The 14,261-nt window shown below is 39.4% G+C and overlaps 3 protein-coding genes across 4 annotated transcripts; all 3 read left to right on the top strand.

The window, feature by feature from the left end:
• The first annotated feature begins 186 nt into the window (after positions 1 to 186).
• On the top strand, positions 187 to 1,448 carry LOC116176990. The gene is made up of 2 exons (XM_031495844.1): positions 187 to 297; positions 345 to 1,448. The coding sequence occupies exons 1-2, from the start codon at positions 216 to 218 to the stop codon at positions 1,376 to 1,378; spliced, it is 1,116 nt and encodes a 371-aa protein (XP_031351704.1). The 5' UTR covers positions 187 to 215; the 3' UTR covers positions 1,379 to 1,448.
• Positions 1,449 to 1,629: 181 nt separating this feature from the next.
• On the top strand, positions 1,630 to 3,883 carry LOC116176989 (COA8 family protein CG14806, mitochondrial-like). Of its 2 annotated transcripts, XM_031495843.1 has the most exons (4): positions 1,630 to 1,800; positions 1,848 to 2,099; positions 2,145 to 3,058; positions 3,104 to 3,883. In XM_031495843.1, the coding sequence occupies exons 1-3, from the start codon at positions 1,735 to 1,737 to the stop codon at positions 2,343 to 2,345; spliced, it is 519 nt and encodes a 172-aa protein (XP_031351703.1). In that variant the 5' UTR covers positions 1,630 to 1,734; the 3' UTR covers positions 2,346 to 3,058; positions 3,104 to 3,883. The 2 variants fall into 2 exon arrangements, with proteins under 2 accessions (XP_031351703.1, XP_031351702.1); XM_031495842.1 differs by lacking the exons at positions 1,630 to 1,800; positions 1,848 to 2,099 and having other exon boundaries at positions 2,345 to 3,058.
• Positions 3,884 to 4,662: 779 nt separating this feature from the next.
• On the top strand, positions 4,663 to 14,226 carry LOC116175613 (rapamycin-insensitive companion of mTOR-like). Its single transcript, XM_031493825.1, is given in 14 exon segments — positions 4,663 to 4,872; positions 4,920 to 4,967; positions 5,013 to 5,175; positions 5,223 to 5,768; positions 5,817 to 5,970; positions 6,019 to 6,328; positions 7,180 to 7,318; positions 7,370 to 7,508; positions 9,182 to 9,997; positions 9,999 to 10,352; positions 13,235 to 13,478; positions 13,528 to 13,749; positions 13,798 to 14,053; positions 14,103 to 14,226. Coding segments are annotated over 14 exon segments (3,579 nt in total). The 5' UTR covers positions 4,663 to 4,808.
• Positions 14,227 to 14,261: the final 35 nt, after the last annotated feature.

Below are 14,261 nucleotides of genomic sequence, written 5' to 3'. Positions count from 1 at the left end.
CCCTAGCGTCGGTTTATGTATCGTAAATATTTCAGAATGTATGTTTGCTTCTTAACTCATTCGTAACTCTGATAATGCCCATTTTTATTTTTGGTCTTTAGTTTCATTTGAAAACACCCTGTATAACAATTTTTTCGAGTGTATGAAAAATGACCGCGTATGAGTTTTGTTTGTTTGTGTATTTGCTGAATAAACATAACCTCATTTCATGCACCATGGAGAGTTCTGAATTGTGGAATGTGAAAAATTTAAAACCACCTCCTGTAATGACAATTAAACAAAATATTCAAGAGAAAGGTTTGGGCTATTGTATAACAAAACCTTCGATTAAACTAGAATTGCAGATGGTACAACTTTAAGGAACATCATTTCTGAAGCATGCCTGGCGTTTAAGAATCACTCGACTTTCGAGCAAGAAGCTGCCTTTTTATCGAGATTTACGTATTGCATGAAAACAAAACTCAGACACTGTAAGGGTCTCAAAACTATTGCCAAAGTAAATCAAGCGTTATTGCGGTATTTACGAATGAACGTTCTTCATCATTTAGAAACTTTTTCACACGCCCTTCCCGAGACTTATTCGGACGTTATGTATATGCCTGCTCGTAATATGCTACTGTACTTGTTAGTGAGGCTACAAGGCTTTGGGAAGCTAATGGTACGTCTTGTTGAAACTACTCAAGTTGCCGCCTCGACATTGGAACAACTGATCACCTTGGGACACATGTGGAAGATTTATTTTCTCGCTTATGGTATTGTCTCGCGAATTTATACTTTGTCACGCAATATTGTGAAGTACGCTTGCCGGTTGTACTCACTTTTACTTCCGTTTGTGCCTGTCTTACAAAATTCGACTGTCAATTGGTTACCCAAAAGTTACATTTTACCCAAAGATCCACATTTATGGCTCGAAACAGAATGTTTAGACGACCTTCCTGAAAATGTGCCAACTGACAAACCGTTCCTGTCCTTGCTTAATTGTGACATGGGAGATAGCGACGAGGAGCTCTTCATCGATCGTGCTAACATTGAGAAAGTTACACCCGTCCATTCTGTGGAGGATAAACCAGAAAGGACCACCGAAGATTTGGGAATACCAGTTTTGCAAAATTCCAATGTCAAAAAGCGTCGGAAAAAGAAAAAGAAGGATACGAAACTGAATCTACAAACAGTGGACGATTTGAAACTGTTTGAAAAGGACTTTAAAAGTAATCCCGAAAAATATTCGGATAATTTCAAGAAGCTAGACAAAATGCAGTGTAGTATGCTGCATAAACTAGTTTTGAAGTGTCTGAAGAAGTCGTTAAAAAGTGTAAATAATCCTGTTATAGTAGATGCCTGTTTAGCCGAAGTGAGAAGTGCATTGTCTTGCTTGTAATTGATTCATTTTGATTATACATTAACATTATACCTATTATAATTATTATTAAAAACGGTTTTGGCCACAACTCGTTAACTGTCTAGTGATGCGGTCACTGTGCAGCTAACCATGATATAGGGGCCAACTGTTGCGCAAATTACAGGACACAAGCACTAAACAAACAACTACAAATGATTAAACAACGAGTAAAATTATTTAAAACTGTTTTGGCAAAAAATATTTTTCCGCTTAATTTTTTGAAAAGTAGATCAATTGTACTGTAGCTGCAATAAAGCCTAATGTTTGTGAATGAACTACCTTGAGCTATTCAATCTACTAAGTAAATCCAAGGGCCTCGTCCGCCATCTAAAGCGATGAATTATATAAAATCGATTAATTCACATGTAAAAACGGCGTCTACATCAAATTTAATTAACTCTGTACGTATACTTTCTCCTACATAGTAGTAATTTTCTCCGATTTTTAGGTTAGAAAAAATTCCCGAAATCCCTACGCTAAATTCTTGGACAAGTGCATCCGAAGCCCGATTATAGTAATACCGGAAAGCAACAAGGTCGACATTATAGGACCACCTAATTCACAATCGAATTTACGTCCGATCATACGTCAGCAATTGCCCAAGGAGACCGTTCTGCAGCAAAAACTGCGAACGTTTCAAGATGAAACTCAGGCGTGGAACGAAGACTTTTGGAGTAAACACAACGTTAAATTTTTGCAGGTATGTCGTTTTACGGGGGAAAAATCCTCAATTTACGTTTTGCAGCAAAAGGAGGAGTTCGTGAAATCGTCCGAAAGCGCGCAGCCACTTTCCTCTGACGAAATGAGCCAGTTTTACAAGAAGTTCCTCGACGATAACTGGAAATCCCACGTGTCGTACAACTTTGAGTGGTACAAAAGGAATTTTCGCATATTATATCTCGCACTTCGAGTGAGCTTGGAACGGTTCAAGAAAGTATCAAGGTGATCTGGTAAAACAAAAGAGAATTGGTCACAAAATGAAGTGCGTAATATTAGTGACACTTGCAATTTTTGCAACGAATTGTGAGATTATCAATAAATCGGTTATTAGAAATGTTCGATTCTTCGGAGGGTTACATGTCAAAGAAGAAATTCGTATCATAATGCTCAACAATGGGACGCAATCCGTGGATCATTTTCGTTATTGGTTAGATCCTAATGTTGTCAATTTCATTGTTAAATTCTCTGGTGAAAACGGCACACTGACTCACGAAACCACAACTGAAGCACCTGACGAATTTCGTGTCAATTTACAATCTAACTTTAAACCCGGTCACGTGCTTAAAGTAGTAGTGAACTTGATCAGTTTCGGTCAAGTTGTTCCCGTGCAAAATACTCTGATGGGTCCTCATCAGTCTGTGGTGTACAGAGGAAACGTGGGCTTTTATTCCGGTTACAAAACGTCTATCGCAACAAGTTCCTTTACTTTAAAACCTGAAGGGATGAAAGCGTTACAGATTAGCCCATCTCCACTGTACCAGTTGGAGGGCAGTGTGGAGTATATCACAAAAAATATCAGCCCTCTTAGCCTTACACGCTTGACAGTTGCCTATCAAGATAATACCCCCCTCATTACGATTTTATCATTGAAGCGACTTATCACGGTTTCACATTTTGGCAAAATTTTTGTTTCTGATCAAGTGAGTGTGAAAAACGAAGGTAAGTTACTTTCGTAGTAAGTAGGTTTTAAAAATTTGCTTTTAGGAAGGTTTAATTCTTCATTTCCTTACATGAACGTGAACAACTTTGACTGGTGGTGGTATACGCACTTACCTGCAACTGCAGATGACGTGGGATACTTTGACGAACTGGGAAATAGCAGCAAATCTACGCTTCTACACTACAAAAATTACAAAACTTTAAAGTTTCAACCCCGCTATCCGCTGCTAAATGGGTGGAAAACGAGTTACGTCATCAGATACAGTGTGCCCTCCGTTCATTACTTGTGGAATCATGTCGACGAGTTTTCATTGAAGATGAGAGCAGTTGATCATATCTTCGATGATGTGCTTATTAAGGATGCGATCGTGAAGGTTCTTTTACCTGAAGGTGCGACGATTATTAATGTAACATTGCCTGGCTTATTTACAAAGTTTGATGTGGGCCAATCAACGTTTGGAAGACCACAAATCATATTTGGCGCAAAGAGTGTATTTGAAAGCTTTGAAGATTTTCACATTCAGTATTTTCTGCCAAAATATTATCTCCTTAAGACACCTTTGCTTATAGTACTTTCTTTAGAATGTTTGTTTGTTATCTTTATTACTGCGTATTGGGTTTAATCTTGTATTCTACTAGTTGTTGTATCTGTAGATAGTTGTACACTCGTTTCTGCATCTTGTATTTGTGGTAATTGTGGCTAACTTTATAAGAAACTTATGAACAATATTTCATACCAGGCCGGCCTAATTTAGGTATTATACTTCGAAATGCTACAATTAAGAATCCTCAACTATCCCTTATTAAAATCACCCAAAAAAATTCTGTTTGAAGTTTGATATTCATCCTGGGGGGCTGGGGGAGGGAGATCCTACACAATTATAGTATGGTACGCTGGCTCATGCTTCTGGGCGTCAACAGGTTGATGAGATGATCGTCTTAGGACACCCAGGACTTACAGGATGTTTATAGTACTACGCCCGTGGTTTATTGCAACAGGAAGGCATCTATACTAGAGGTACCATGGTGTATACTGTATAATATACAATGGCATCTATCCACATGCTGTAAGGTGGGCGAGTTTCCCAAATGTTGAAAAATTCAATTGATGCACTTCATCCCGAAAAGAGGACAAAACTGACCCTGGCTCATACAGGTCCATCAGCTTTACTACTGGCACGGAATCTGTACTACAAAATAAAAGAAGCAAGAGTCGCCAGAGACTACTGCGCGGCGATTTCTGTCTCGATATTAAAGGGGGATGGTGTGGGAAATAGGCGAGTACATATAATGTATAGATATTAAAGGAAAGACATACAGTCTTGGCTCTAAAATGTATATCGACCAATAAACGAATATTTATGAAATATAACCTGGAGAGCTGACCGCTACACTGCTCTATTTCTGTTCTTTTCTACATTTTAGCAATAAAAATTAGCATTCGAAAGAAGAAAGAGTCTCGATAGCTATATAAGTGGACTAAGATCCTTGTATGCTGGAGGTTTTATTTATTTCTTTGCCGAGCATGTCGTGGTTCAATATTTTTCAACATCCTGTACAGAGAAATAAACCAAAAGTCCCCAAAAATTTGACATTGGGAAAGATAACCTAAAAAGTATGAAAAATGTTTGACGTTTTATTGCAATCGTAAATACCTCATAATTATGATGCTATTATACAAATAAAAATTAAATAAACCATTTCCATTGAACCAATTCTACCTAAATATGACTAATATCAGGGTACAATAATGGCAGTTGCAAGTTGGATGTTAAAAAAGAATCGAAACATCGGATCCTCTAGATATACTCGAAGTCGGTATACACATCACACCAATTACTTCTAAGCTGATTACTTCTAGGTACACCCGTCAATGAGGAAGATATTGTGCAATTGGATTTAAAGCGAGGTAATTGCAAACGTTACTGCGTAAAATATTCAATATTCGTTGCAGATCCACGAGAAACCGCCAAGGAACTTCTTTTAGACATTTGTAAATTGGACGGAATCACGGAAGGAAAATGTGTTAACTGTATAAATGCGTTTATTAAACTATACCTGCATATTGAGGGTAATTTGTCGAAGATATCGTATACAACTGTCGAAATTCTGTGCTGGTTGGTATTGTTCGACCGGCATGCTTGTATTAAACGATTGTTTACAGTTTACGTATTACTTTGTTTAACAATTCGAGTTTAGTCCGATCGGCAGGTTTAAAAGCAATAAGGCACGTGTTGATGACCGAAGATGACATTCAACAGTTTAATAAGCTCAAACTTCCATGTTTAGTCGCGCGGTCGCTAGATTTGTCGTTGAGGAATGACATGGAGAGAATACAAGCGCTGAGTCTCATGCAGAAGATTCTGTTACTGTCGCCTGTCGATTTCGACATGGGGATGGCGCGGAGTCTCGTTGCACTAGCCAATTGTGGCATCGAGGAGAAGGATCGTATGCTAAGAGCGTGCCTGGCTTGTTTATGCGAATTGGGCGTGCTAAATGCCGAGTTGTTCATTGCAAGTGGCGGCGTGGCAGCTATCACCAGGAATCTATTGGAATGTCAAACCCCGCGGATTGCCGAATCGCTCTGCGGAGTACTACTTTTATTATTAGATAGGCCTTTCACAAGAAACCACGCAGCTGTCGATTTGCACTGTATTGCAGCTCCCTACTGCGACTTCCACTATCGTCACGGTTGGATGGACAAAAATAGGTAAGCGCAATCGTCGAGTTATCCTTGTTCTGATTGTGCCAATTGCAGGGACGAAAGGGAATTACGGTTTAATTGTAGTCGATTGGCGCTGTTATCTGTTTTCCGGAGCTGGCCGGGTATACTGCATTTTTGTAGCCCCACCAACTCGTTAGGCTTAAAGGCGATTGTCGATATTTTATATTTAAATCAATTAGAAGTTAGGGTAAGTGTCGAACCGCCGCGGCCGATCGATTTAAGTCGTTCTTTGCAGAAGGCCGTATTAGATTTATTGTACGAACTATTAGGACTACCTCAGCCGGAGTGGACGGACGAACTGTCCGTGGCACTGAGTGCGGTCGATCCGGCCGAACCGCAGGCGTCGTGGCGATTAACTGAAGGTTTTGTAGCCGCGGAAGGACGCTCCGTATTGCCTCATTTAGCGAAAACTACTCCTAACATTACGGATATTCACTTGTCGTTATTATTGTATTGTTTCTTGGAAACTGGCCTTCTCTGCGCCTTAGCTGAAGTTATAGCCACTAGTGACACGTTTATAAGTGTTCGAGCTACGGTTTTATTAGGTATTGTCTAAGATCGACCGGGAAAAAACATTTTCTTATAGATTTTGTCCCGTAGAATCCATAATTTCAAACAGTCCCAAGATTGGGCTACTAGTTCAGAAGTTACAGCCCTTTGAATTTTTTTTCGAAATTTGTTTTTGTCCATAACTTTTTATTGAGAAGTCTAATCGAAAAAGTACGAATTGTTTTGGATTCTACGCACCAAAATTAATAAGAAAAAGTGTTTTCCCGAGAAATTTTGGTGTAGTCGATTTTTGGTAAAAAGGGAAAGTTTACACTGCCTTTTTTTGAGCCCCGAAGAAAAAATTGTCTCACATCGACCCGGGAAAAAAATTTTCTTATAGAATGGGGCCTGTAGAATCCATAATTTCAAACAGTTCCAAGATTGGGCTACTAGTTCAAAAGTTACAGTCCTTTGAATTTTCTTTCGAAATTGGTTTCTAGTCTATAACTTTTGATTGAGCAGTCTGATCGAAAAAGGACGAATTGTTTTGGATTCTACGCACCAAAATTAATAAAAAAAGTGTTTTCCCGAGAAATTTTGGAGTAGTCGATTTTTGGTAAAAAAAGGAAGGTTAAGTATTCAAATACTATGCGAAGTATTCGAATACTAAATATTTGTGAAAGTATTTGAGTTACAAAAACAACTACTGCTTCCATAATAGTATTTAATTACAAAGTATTTCAATACTTTAAAGGATTTGAATACTAAAAAGTATTTACAAAATCGAATACTGCCCAGCTCTGCAATCCATGAAACAAGTGGTTGGTTCAACATTTGAATTGTTCGGTTGTATAATTCCATCATCCTCAATTAACTTGCTTATAATGATCAAACACTTTAATTTTAGGTGAGCTACTACGCCTAATACAAATCCTCCTACCACCGGAATGCTGCAACATTACACCGCCTCTACCGAATCTATTGGAATATGCAACGAAGCGACCTCAAGCGCTCGGTGCTGTTACCGCCTTACAACAGCTCCACAAGTAAGCCGCCGCCTAAAACTGGTACACTCGTTACTTTTATCTTTCTTGCAGGCTGTTGAAACGGAGGCCCGCATCGTCCAGTCTATACCTGGATTATATACTCCAGTCTAGTAGTTTTATGAAACGAACTCGAAATTTGGAAAATAACAAAAAGTACAAAATTAGTCACACTAAGTCACGGTTGCATCAGGTAAGTTAAAGGTGGAGCTGTTGGTGGATGGCTTGCCCACGAAATACCTGCATTTTGTGTTGATTTTCTCGTTTACTGAACTGAAAGAACGGTTTGCTTTTGTAGAATTAGGTCACCAGTATGAAAGGTCACTAGAATTTGTTTGCTATATCAATTCTTTTTAAGACATAATTGGTAAATTCCATTTTGCCATTTGGGTAGTGAAGGACAGGGGGTGTTGTCATGAAACTTGACTCTCTTCCCTTTTTTTTTAAATGTGCCAAATTCTTAACAGAACTACTTCCTAGATCACACAAAAGATTATTATTTTCCGATGTAGAATAAGAATATTCAATAGAAAGTATAAGTTTTTATTTGAAAAAAAAAAGTTGCCCGACACTTGACTATTACGGGTTGTGAAAATGTGCATAGCGTCATTAAATCGGCCCCTCCATATGAAGAGTATTTTGTATAAACGTGTTTTGATATCCCCGCTAGTTGCCGCAATAATCCATGTTCTTAAGATAAGTGAGACACCCTGTATACAGGGCGGTGACTTGCGTAAAGCATCATAGGGATTTCAATGTAAAATTCATAACATTGGCTCCCCAAATTATTTTAGAGCAAAAATGTATTCAGGTTTTTTGTAGAAAAATTTTTTTTACGTCAATCAACCGTATTAGTCTTCAATTTTTTGCATAATAAAGACGGAAAATTGGAAAAATGAAACCTGCATCTTTTTCAATAATCTGTGATGCCATGGAATTTTTTAAAACAAAAGCTGTTCTAAATATAATACTTTTTGATAGAATTTGATTTGTTTTATAGCAGACTTTCCATGGCATGACGGATATTGGTGTAGTTTTTGTATTATAAAATTCCATGGCATCACAGATTATTAAAAAAGATGGGGGTTTTATTTTCCGTCTTATTCCGTCTTTATTATGCACAAAATTGAAAACTAATACGGTTGATTGACGTGAAAAGTTTTTTCTACAAAAAACCTGAATACATTTGTGCTCTAAAGTAATTTGGGGAGCCAATAATCGCATGTTATGAATTTTACATTGAAATCCCTATGATGCGTTACGCAAGTCACCACCCTGTATAAATTAATTAAGTGACATTCAAATATAACATTACAGAACTGGTAGTCACAAAGTTTTCCGCAGCTCACAAAAGAAAGTATCACTACGACCCATTCGTCTCACTTATGCAGGTGCAGTTAAACCCCAATAAATCATCCGCTGAAACTAATATCTTTTCTAGGCAAAAATGCTTGCTTCAAAACTTTTGTTATAACTCGCTATTTATTATCGTTCTGTTTCGCAATCCATATGTTTGTTATACTGGGACAATAGCGAAATTTAGCCATCTTATTAAATTAATCATTCTAATTAATTTGCGATATTCAACAATTTTTTATGATACGTTCTCTCGTAAATATCTTGGGCCGCACGTAATAATAACTTCCGGTTAATACTCGTATTTGAATGGCTAATTGCACATGCGCAGACCCAACTTTCATATTTATGAGCGGTTTTTTTCTGAAATTTTAAGTGAAAATGGTTTCTTAAAATGTACATCAGTTATTAAATGGATTTTTAGTTTGGGTACATTTCCTTCATTCAAAAAATCCTTTCTTTTTTGCTTATGGTGTTTGGCATCTTAACTAACTCAATCTTGCATTTTAGCTGGTACTCAAAGAGAGCGACGATATAGTAAAAGACACCGGCGTATTACTAAGTAAAGACGCTTTCACGTGGAACTGGAGTATTATAAAAATTATTCTCAAAGGCAAAAGCGACCTGAAACTCAATTTAGCCGAATCTACTCATTTAACGTTTTTAAAGCGATTAGTCGAGTTCTATTTGCCTTCGAATAACCGTTACTCTCACATGGACCTAACCTCCTCCAAAAACACGCAGGGTTACACCCTCGTCGGAATCGAACTAATCCACTGCCTCGCGCGGTTAGAAGATCCCGACGCTACCAAATTGCTCATCGACTTATTTACGGACATCTCGAATCACATTAAGGCGATAACGACTAGCAAGAGCGCCCACGATTGCCTCTTCAGCCCGCAGCACATGTCGAACACGCAATGTCAAACGTACTTCTTGTTCATCGGGCGTTTCGCCACCACCAAAATTGGAACGAGCGTACTCCTAAGCGTGAAAATTTTCGAACAATTGCGCCATCTAGCGACCACCTCAAAGCACGATTGCTATGTCAAACTGATCGTGTCATCTTTAAGCTACGAGGAGCCGGGCCACGCGCGCGATCTCTTCGCGTCCGTCTTGAAGTGTTCCGTCGAGAGCTCCCGACTGTACGCCACCCAGATCTTGCAAGTACTACTTCGGGCAGGCCTGCCACAGTTCCACAATTGGGGAATAAAGTTACTCACCGCACAGTTGGAGGACAAATCGCGCACCGTACGCCTCACCACCCTCGCCGCCTTGCACGAGGCGTGCGAGGTACCGAACTACCTCGAACAGCTAATCAAAATTTCATCCGGACCTACTGCACCTCGGCGAAAAGGGCGTGCTGCTTCTAATTCGATTCTTGTCGTCGCCGAACGGCTTCAACAAGCTCAAGAAGAACGGCTTTATCAGTAACGAGATACGAAGGTGGGACGAATTCGTCAATTACAGGTACGTGCACATCGTCGAGAACGAAATCTCGGACACGCTGACGTTGCACCAGCGCGGCGAGGACGGGAGGTACGACAAGAGGCTGAGCTCGTTGAAGGTGACGAGTCGCAAGGACCTATTCTTACCGCCGCACATTTACGGACAGCTGACGAGGCACGCGGAGGGGTTTGCGATTCTGTTGGAGTGCGGATCTGTGGATAAATACGTGCAGGTGTGTACTTTCAATTTTATTATTCAAATTCAAATAAGACATGGAAAAATATGTAAATCGTATCGATTGTAAGTCTCGGTAATTTTTAAAACTGACTGGTGCGGTTTAATTCACTCTTATTAAAACGAAATGATTTAAACCAGCGGTTCTCAACCCCAAAATCCATTTTATAATTATAAATCAAACCAACGCATTTAATTTTTTTGAGAAAATCAACCATTTCTGTCGGAATGTCGAAAAAAGCCCTCAAGCGGCGATATGTGAAACTAATAAAACTTCAAATATTATAATATTTGTAGCCGAAGAATAACTCTTTTCAATTAACCCGAGTTTGTTAAAATCGGCTCAGTCGTTTCGAAGATACAGGGTGTTCTTTACGGAAACCTTTGAATACTCCCCACCACTTCATTTTTTAGAGTTACAGGAAAAATTGTCAAACAACAAAGGTTCAGATTATCGTCAACTTCAAAGACCGGATATTGTGATGTTTAGATTCCAGATTGCAGTTACGCCACCTAGCGGCCATTGCAGTAACTTAAAAATATTTTCCAGGTTTTTCTCGTGGCCGTTTTAGTAATAAATTTTTTTACCGCAAGCCTCTATGATGGACAAGTTCCCAGATACAGTACCTCGCATTCTTATTTGGCCACCCTGTACATACACCACAGGTTGGGAACCGCTGATCTAAATCATTTCATAATTTTATTCAACCTGGAGACTCAAGGGCATTCCTTTTGACAGATTAAAAAATTTGTAGAAGACTCTCGGAAACACTAAAACAGATAAAAAAAACCAACAAACCAATCTACCCATTCGGTTTGCCATTTTGAGGGTCCTGACATACAACTTTCATCTTTTGTTTTTATTGATAGTGTAGAAATTTATTTTATAATGGGCGGAGTATTAGATGAAGCTACTCCGCCCACTCACAATCACATACAGCCATGCATCACCTGGGATTCGAACCCGGGGCCAGTGGCGTAACTAGGTAGGTGCCAAAGATGCCGCGGCACCGCGCTCTGAAGGCGGGAGGGCGCGCCAGAGGCGCTGAAGTGCCGAGGGCACTAAGTCAAGATGGGCAGTACGTGGTGTACCGTATAGGTCAGTCATAAAAAACAAGAACGGCAGTTAAATTCTAATAGTTTGTTGAAGTCGACTACAGGGTGCGCTGAAATATAATGAAAACTAAATTTACGCTCCTTTAGGATGAAGGGAACATTGTTAAAAAATTATCAAAGTCACCGTGTGAGATCCAAGGCATTTTTGTGTGGCAGATCAGTACTTTTATTAGCCAGTTTTGACTCCACAATCGATAAGATCTTGTTGGGGGCTACCATATTCCCTTTGTCGGTACCCACTTCTGACGCCCCGACAGTCGGCGGATGTGTACAAAGTTTTAATCAAAACACTTGTACCACGCTATGTTAAGTGCCTCAATGTGAATGGCGACTATGTTGAAAAACAGCCTAAGAGCGTATATAATCTTCTTACACTTTCTTAATTTTTTATTTCAAAACGTCTGTTGCTTTCTGAATGGCCCTTGTAGAACAAAGTTACAGCGGTAGGAAAAGGCTGCAAATTTAAACTAATAATAATAATACTTTATTTGTGATCTATACAATAGTCTGTGTTAGTGTGACCAGCATTTGCACCCTTATTCTAAGACGCAATCATTTCTACGATTTGTACCCTATGTCATAGCTAACTTTGACGCGAGAATTGAAAACATGATAAATAAATGTATTTCTATTCTTCGTTGAGTGAAAGACTTCGTTATTCAAAGCATTGTTCTAAAATTTGCTTTTAAAATTTCGTGTAAAGTTTCTCTCAAAAATGTACTTAGAGCTCAATCGTAACCAATAAGGCGCCAAAACCTGATCCGGCACCGCTTCGGAAAATACCTAGGTACGCCACTGCCTGGGGCCCTTGTATCCACAATCAATGTCTTTCACAGTTTCTAAGACACGCAGGTTTTAAAAAATGCATGTGAAATAAACAATGAAAAACAAAAGTGAGCATATACAAGATGAAACAATTAAATATGTAAAAAATATTGGCGGTAGAGGGGGTCCCAATTTTTTCCTTTGGAAGTGGGGCTCTAAAAGTCCCAGCATTTGAGTTTCTTCCTGAATTTTTTTCTCAGCAACCTTAAGATATACTAGGATGGAATTGACTTGTATAAGCTCTTGATGTCGCCTAATATAGTTCAAAAATTGTTCAACGATACCGTTTGCAATTTTCGAGTTCTTATAGTTAGTTCATAAGTCAATGTTGTAGCACCATTCCCAATTTATGAGCGTTGTGGTTACACAAATCTAATTTAAAGGTCCCTTTGCTGTAGTTCAATCCGCCGCCTACAAATTAACGATGGGGGAGTTGTTTTAAGTAGTATGCAGACAGTTTGTCGGTATTTTCTAGCTCATACCTTGTAAAAATGTGCCATTGTTTTCTTTCCTGTATTCTTTTATTTTTTATTATCATGACCTACTCTGATGCATAAACATGTAATTAAATGGGTAGGTATTTTTGTGTGAAAAATAACCTTAAAAATTGAAGAGAACATAAAACAGTATCGAATAGAGAAATAACATTTCCATTTAGGAAAAATAGGCAGTTTGCCATTTCATTGGGAACACCCTGTATCAGTAAATTCAACTTTCTCAAAGTGATGCGTCTTTATTTATTTATTTGGCCTTTATTTTTCATTGGGCGGGGTTTGTTTGTGGCACCTTGCATTCGGTATTGCTATTCAGCAAGAGACATTTGAATTGAATTTTTGAAATAACCACAAGAACTCAAAAATTATAAACAGTAATAAAACACTGAGCTCATACTTGTCCTCCCCAGTTCATGGACGTATATTTGTATTGAAAATATTCTAGTGGATCGACAACGGTTTGTGCGAGACTGACGACGACATCCTAAAGTTAAAGGTGGCGTTGTGGAGTTTAGGTCATTTGGGTAGTTCGTTGAAGGGGACCGAATTACTGAACAGCAAGGGAATCCTAGCTTCCATAATAAGACTGGTGCAACACTGCGTTGTCTACTCAATTAGGGCCACCGCCTTCTTTGCCTTATCGCTAGTGGCCACAAACCGCGCAGGCGCCGATTACTTATTCAAGCTAGGTAAGCCTACGCGTCCTGGTCGCTGAAACCCAAAGTACGCTAATTGCAGGGTGGGTGTGTACAAGACACGACCGTCACAATCGCTGGCCGGTCATAGAGGAAGAGAATTGGCAGGAGGAGGTGCAAGACGAACAGCTGTTCAATTTACCTTTAGGTTCCGACTCCGAGCACACGTCGAGCGATAACGCTTTCATGGGCGAGTACAGCGTTAACCTCCCCGACGCCGATAGCACCACGACGGACGAAGACTTTTTGATGCCCGTCGATCGTGGTAAGCCTCGCGACCGCCATCTGTTGCTTCATTATAATATCTTGATAGTTTTCGGTTTAAATCATCATCAAAAATCATCTACGCTTCCGAGCAATCAAAATCCATCCGCGATTCAGCACAAACGATCACTCTCAGAATCAAAAACATTTGACGCATTAAAAATCGTCGAGAGAAAGCCGAATGATAAGGTTGAATTTAAAGTAGGTTCAGACGTGCCGCATCGGTATCGCGATAATTCGATTACCGAATCGACGACGTCCGGCGTCAGCTCGTGCGAATCTGTCCTGGGAAAAATCGGCCAGAAGTACGTCGTTGACGAGTTTTTTCGCGCAGAGTAAACTCTTTAATTTTAGCGAACGATTTCATACACTCAGCCCGATACCCAGTTCTTCCAGCCTAAGTACCTTAAAGACGTCAGCTGTTCGAATGCGTCGCCATTCCGAATCCACTCGAAGAATATCCGTACAAAGTAAGTGAAGTGACTATTGTTCAAGTGTGTTTGAGTCAGTGTC

The sequence above is a fragment of the Photinus pyralis genome, unplaced genomic scaffold, assembly GCF_008802855.1.
Source record: "Photinus pyralis isolate 1611_PpyrPB1 unplaced genomic scaffold, Ppyr1.3 Ppyr1.4_LG7, whole genome shotgun sequence".
NCBI lineage: Eukaryota > Metazoa > Arthropoda > Insecta > Coleoptera > Lampyridae > Photinus > Photinus pyralis.
The sequence above is the reverse complement of the archived record's forward strand: the minus strand, read 5'-3'. Positions and strand labels throughout refer to the sequence as shown.

Coding starts and splice junctions, on each gene's coding strand:
- LOC116176990 (XM_031495844.1), top strand. CDS start 216: ATGGAGAGTTCTGAATTGTGGAATGTGAAAAATTTAAAACCACCTCCT. Junction 298..344: donor ACAAAATATTCAAGAGAAAG/GTTTGGGCTATT, acceptor CTAGAATTGCAG/ATGGTACAACTTTAAGGAAC.
- LOC116176989 (XM_031495842.1), top strand. CDS start 2,377: ATGAAGTGCGTAATATTAGTGACACTTGCAATTTTTGCAACGAATTGT. Junction 3,059..3,103: donor AGTGAGTGTGAAAAACGAAG/GTAAGTTACTTT, acceptor ATTTGCTTTTAG/GAAGGTTTAATTCTTCATTT.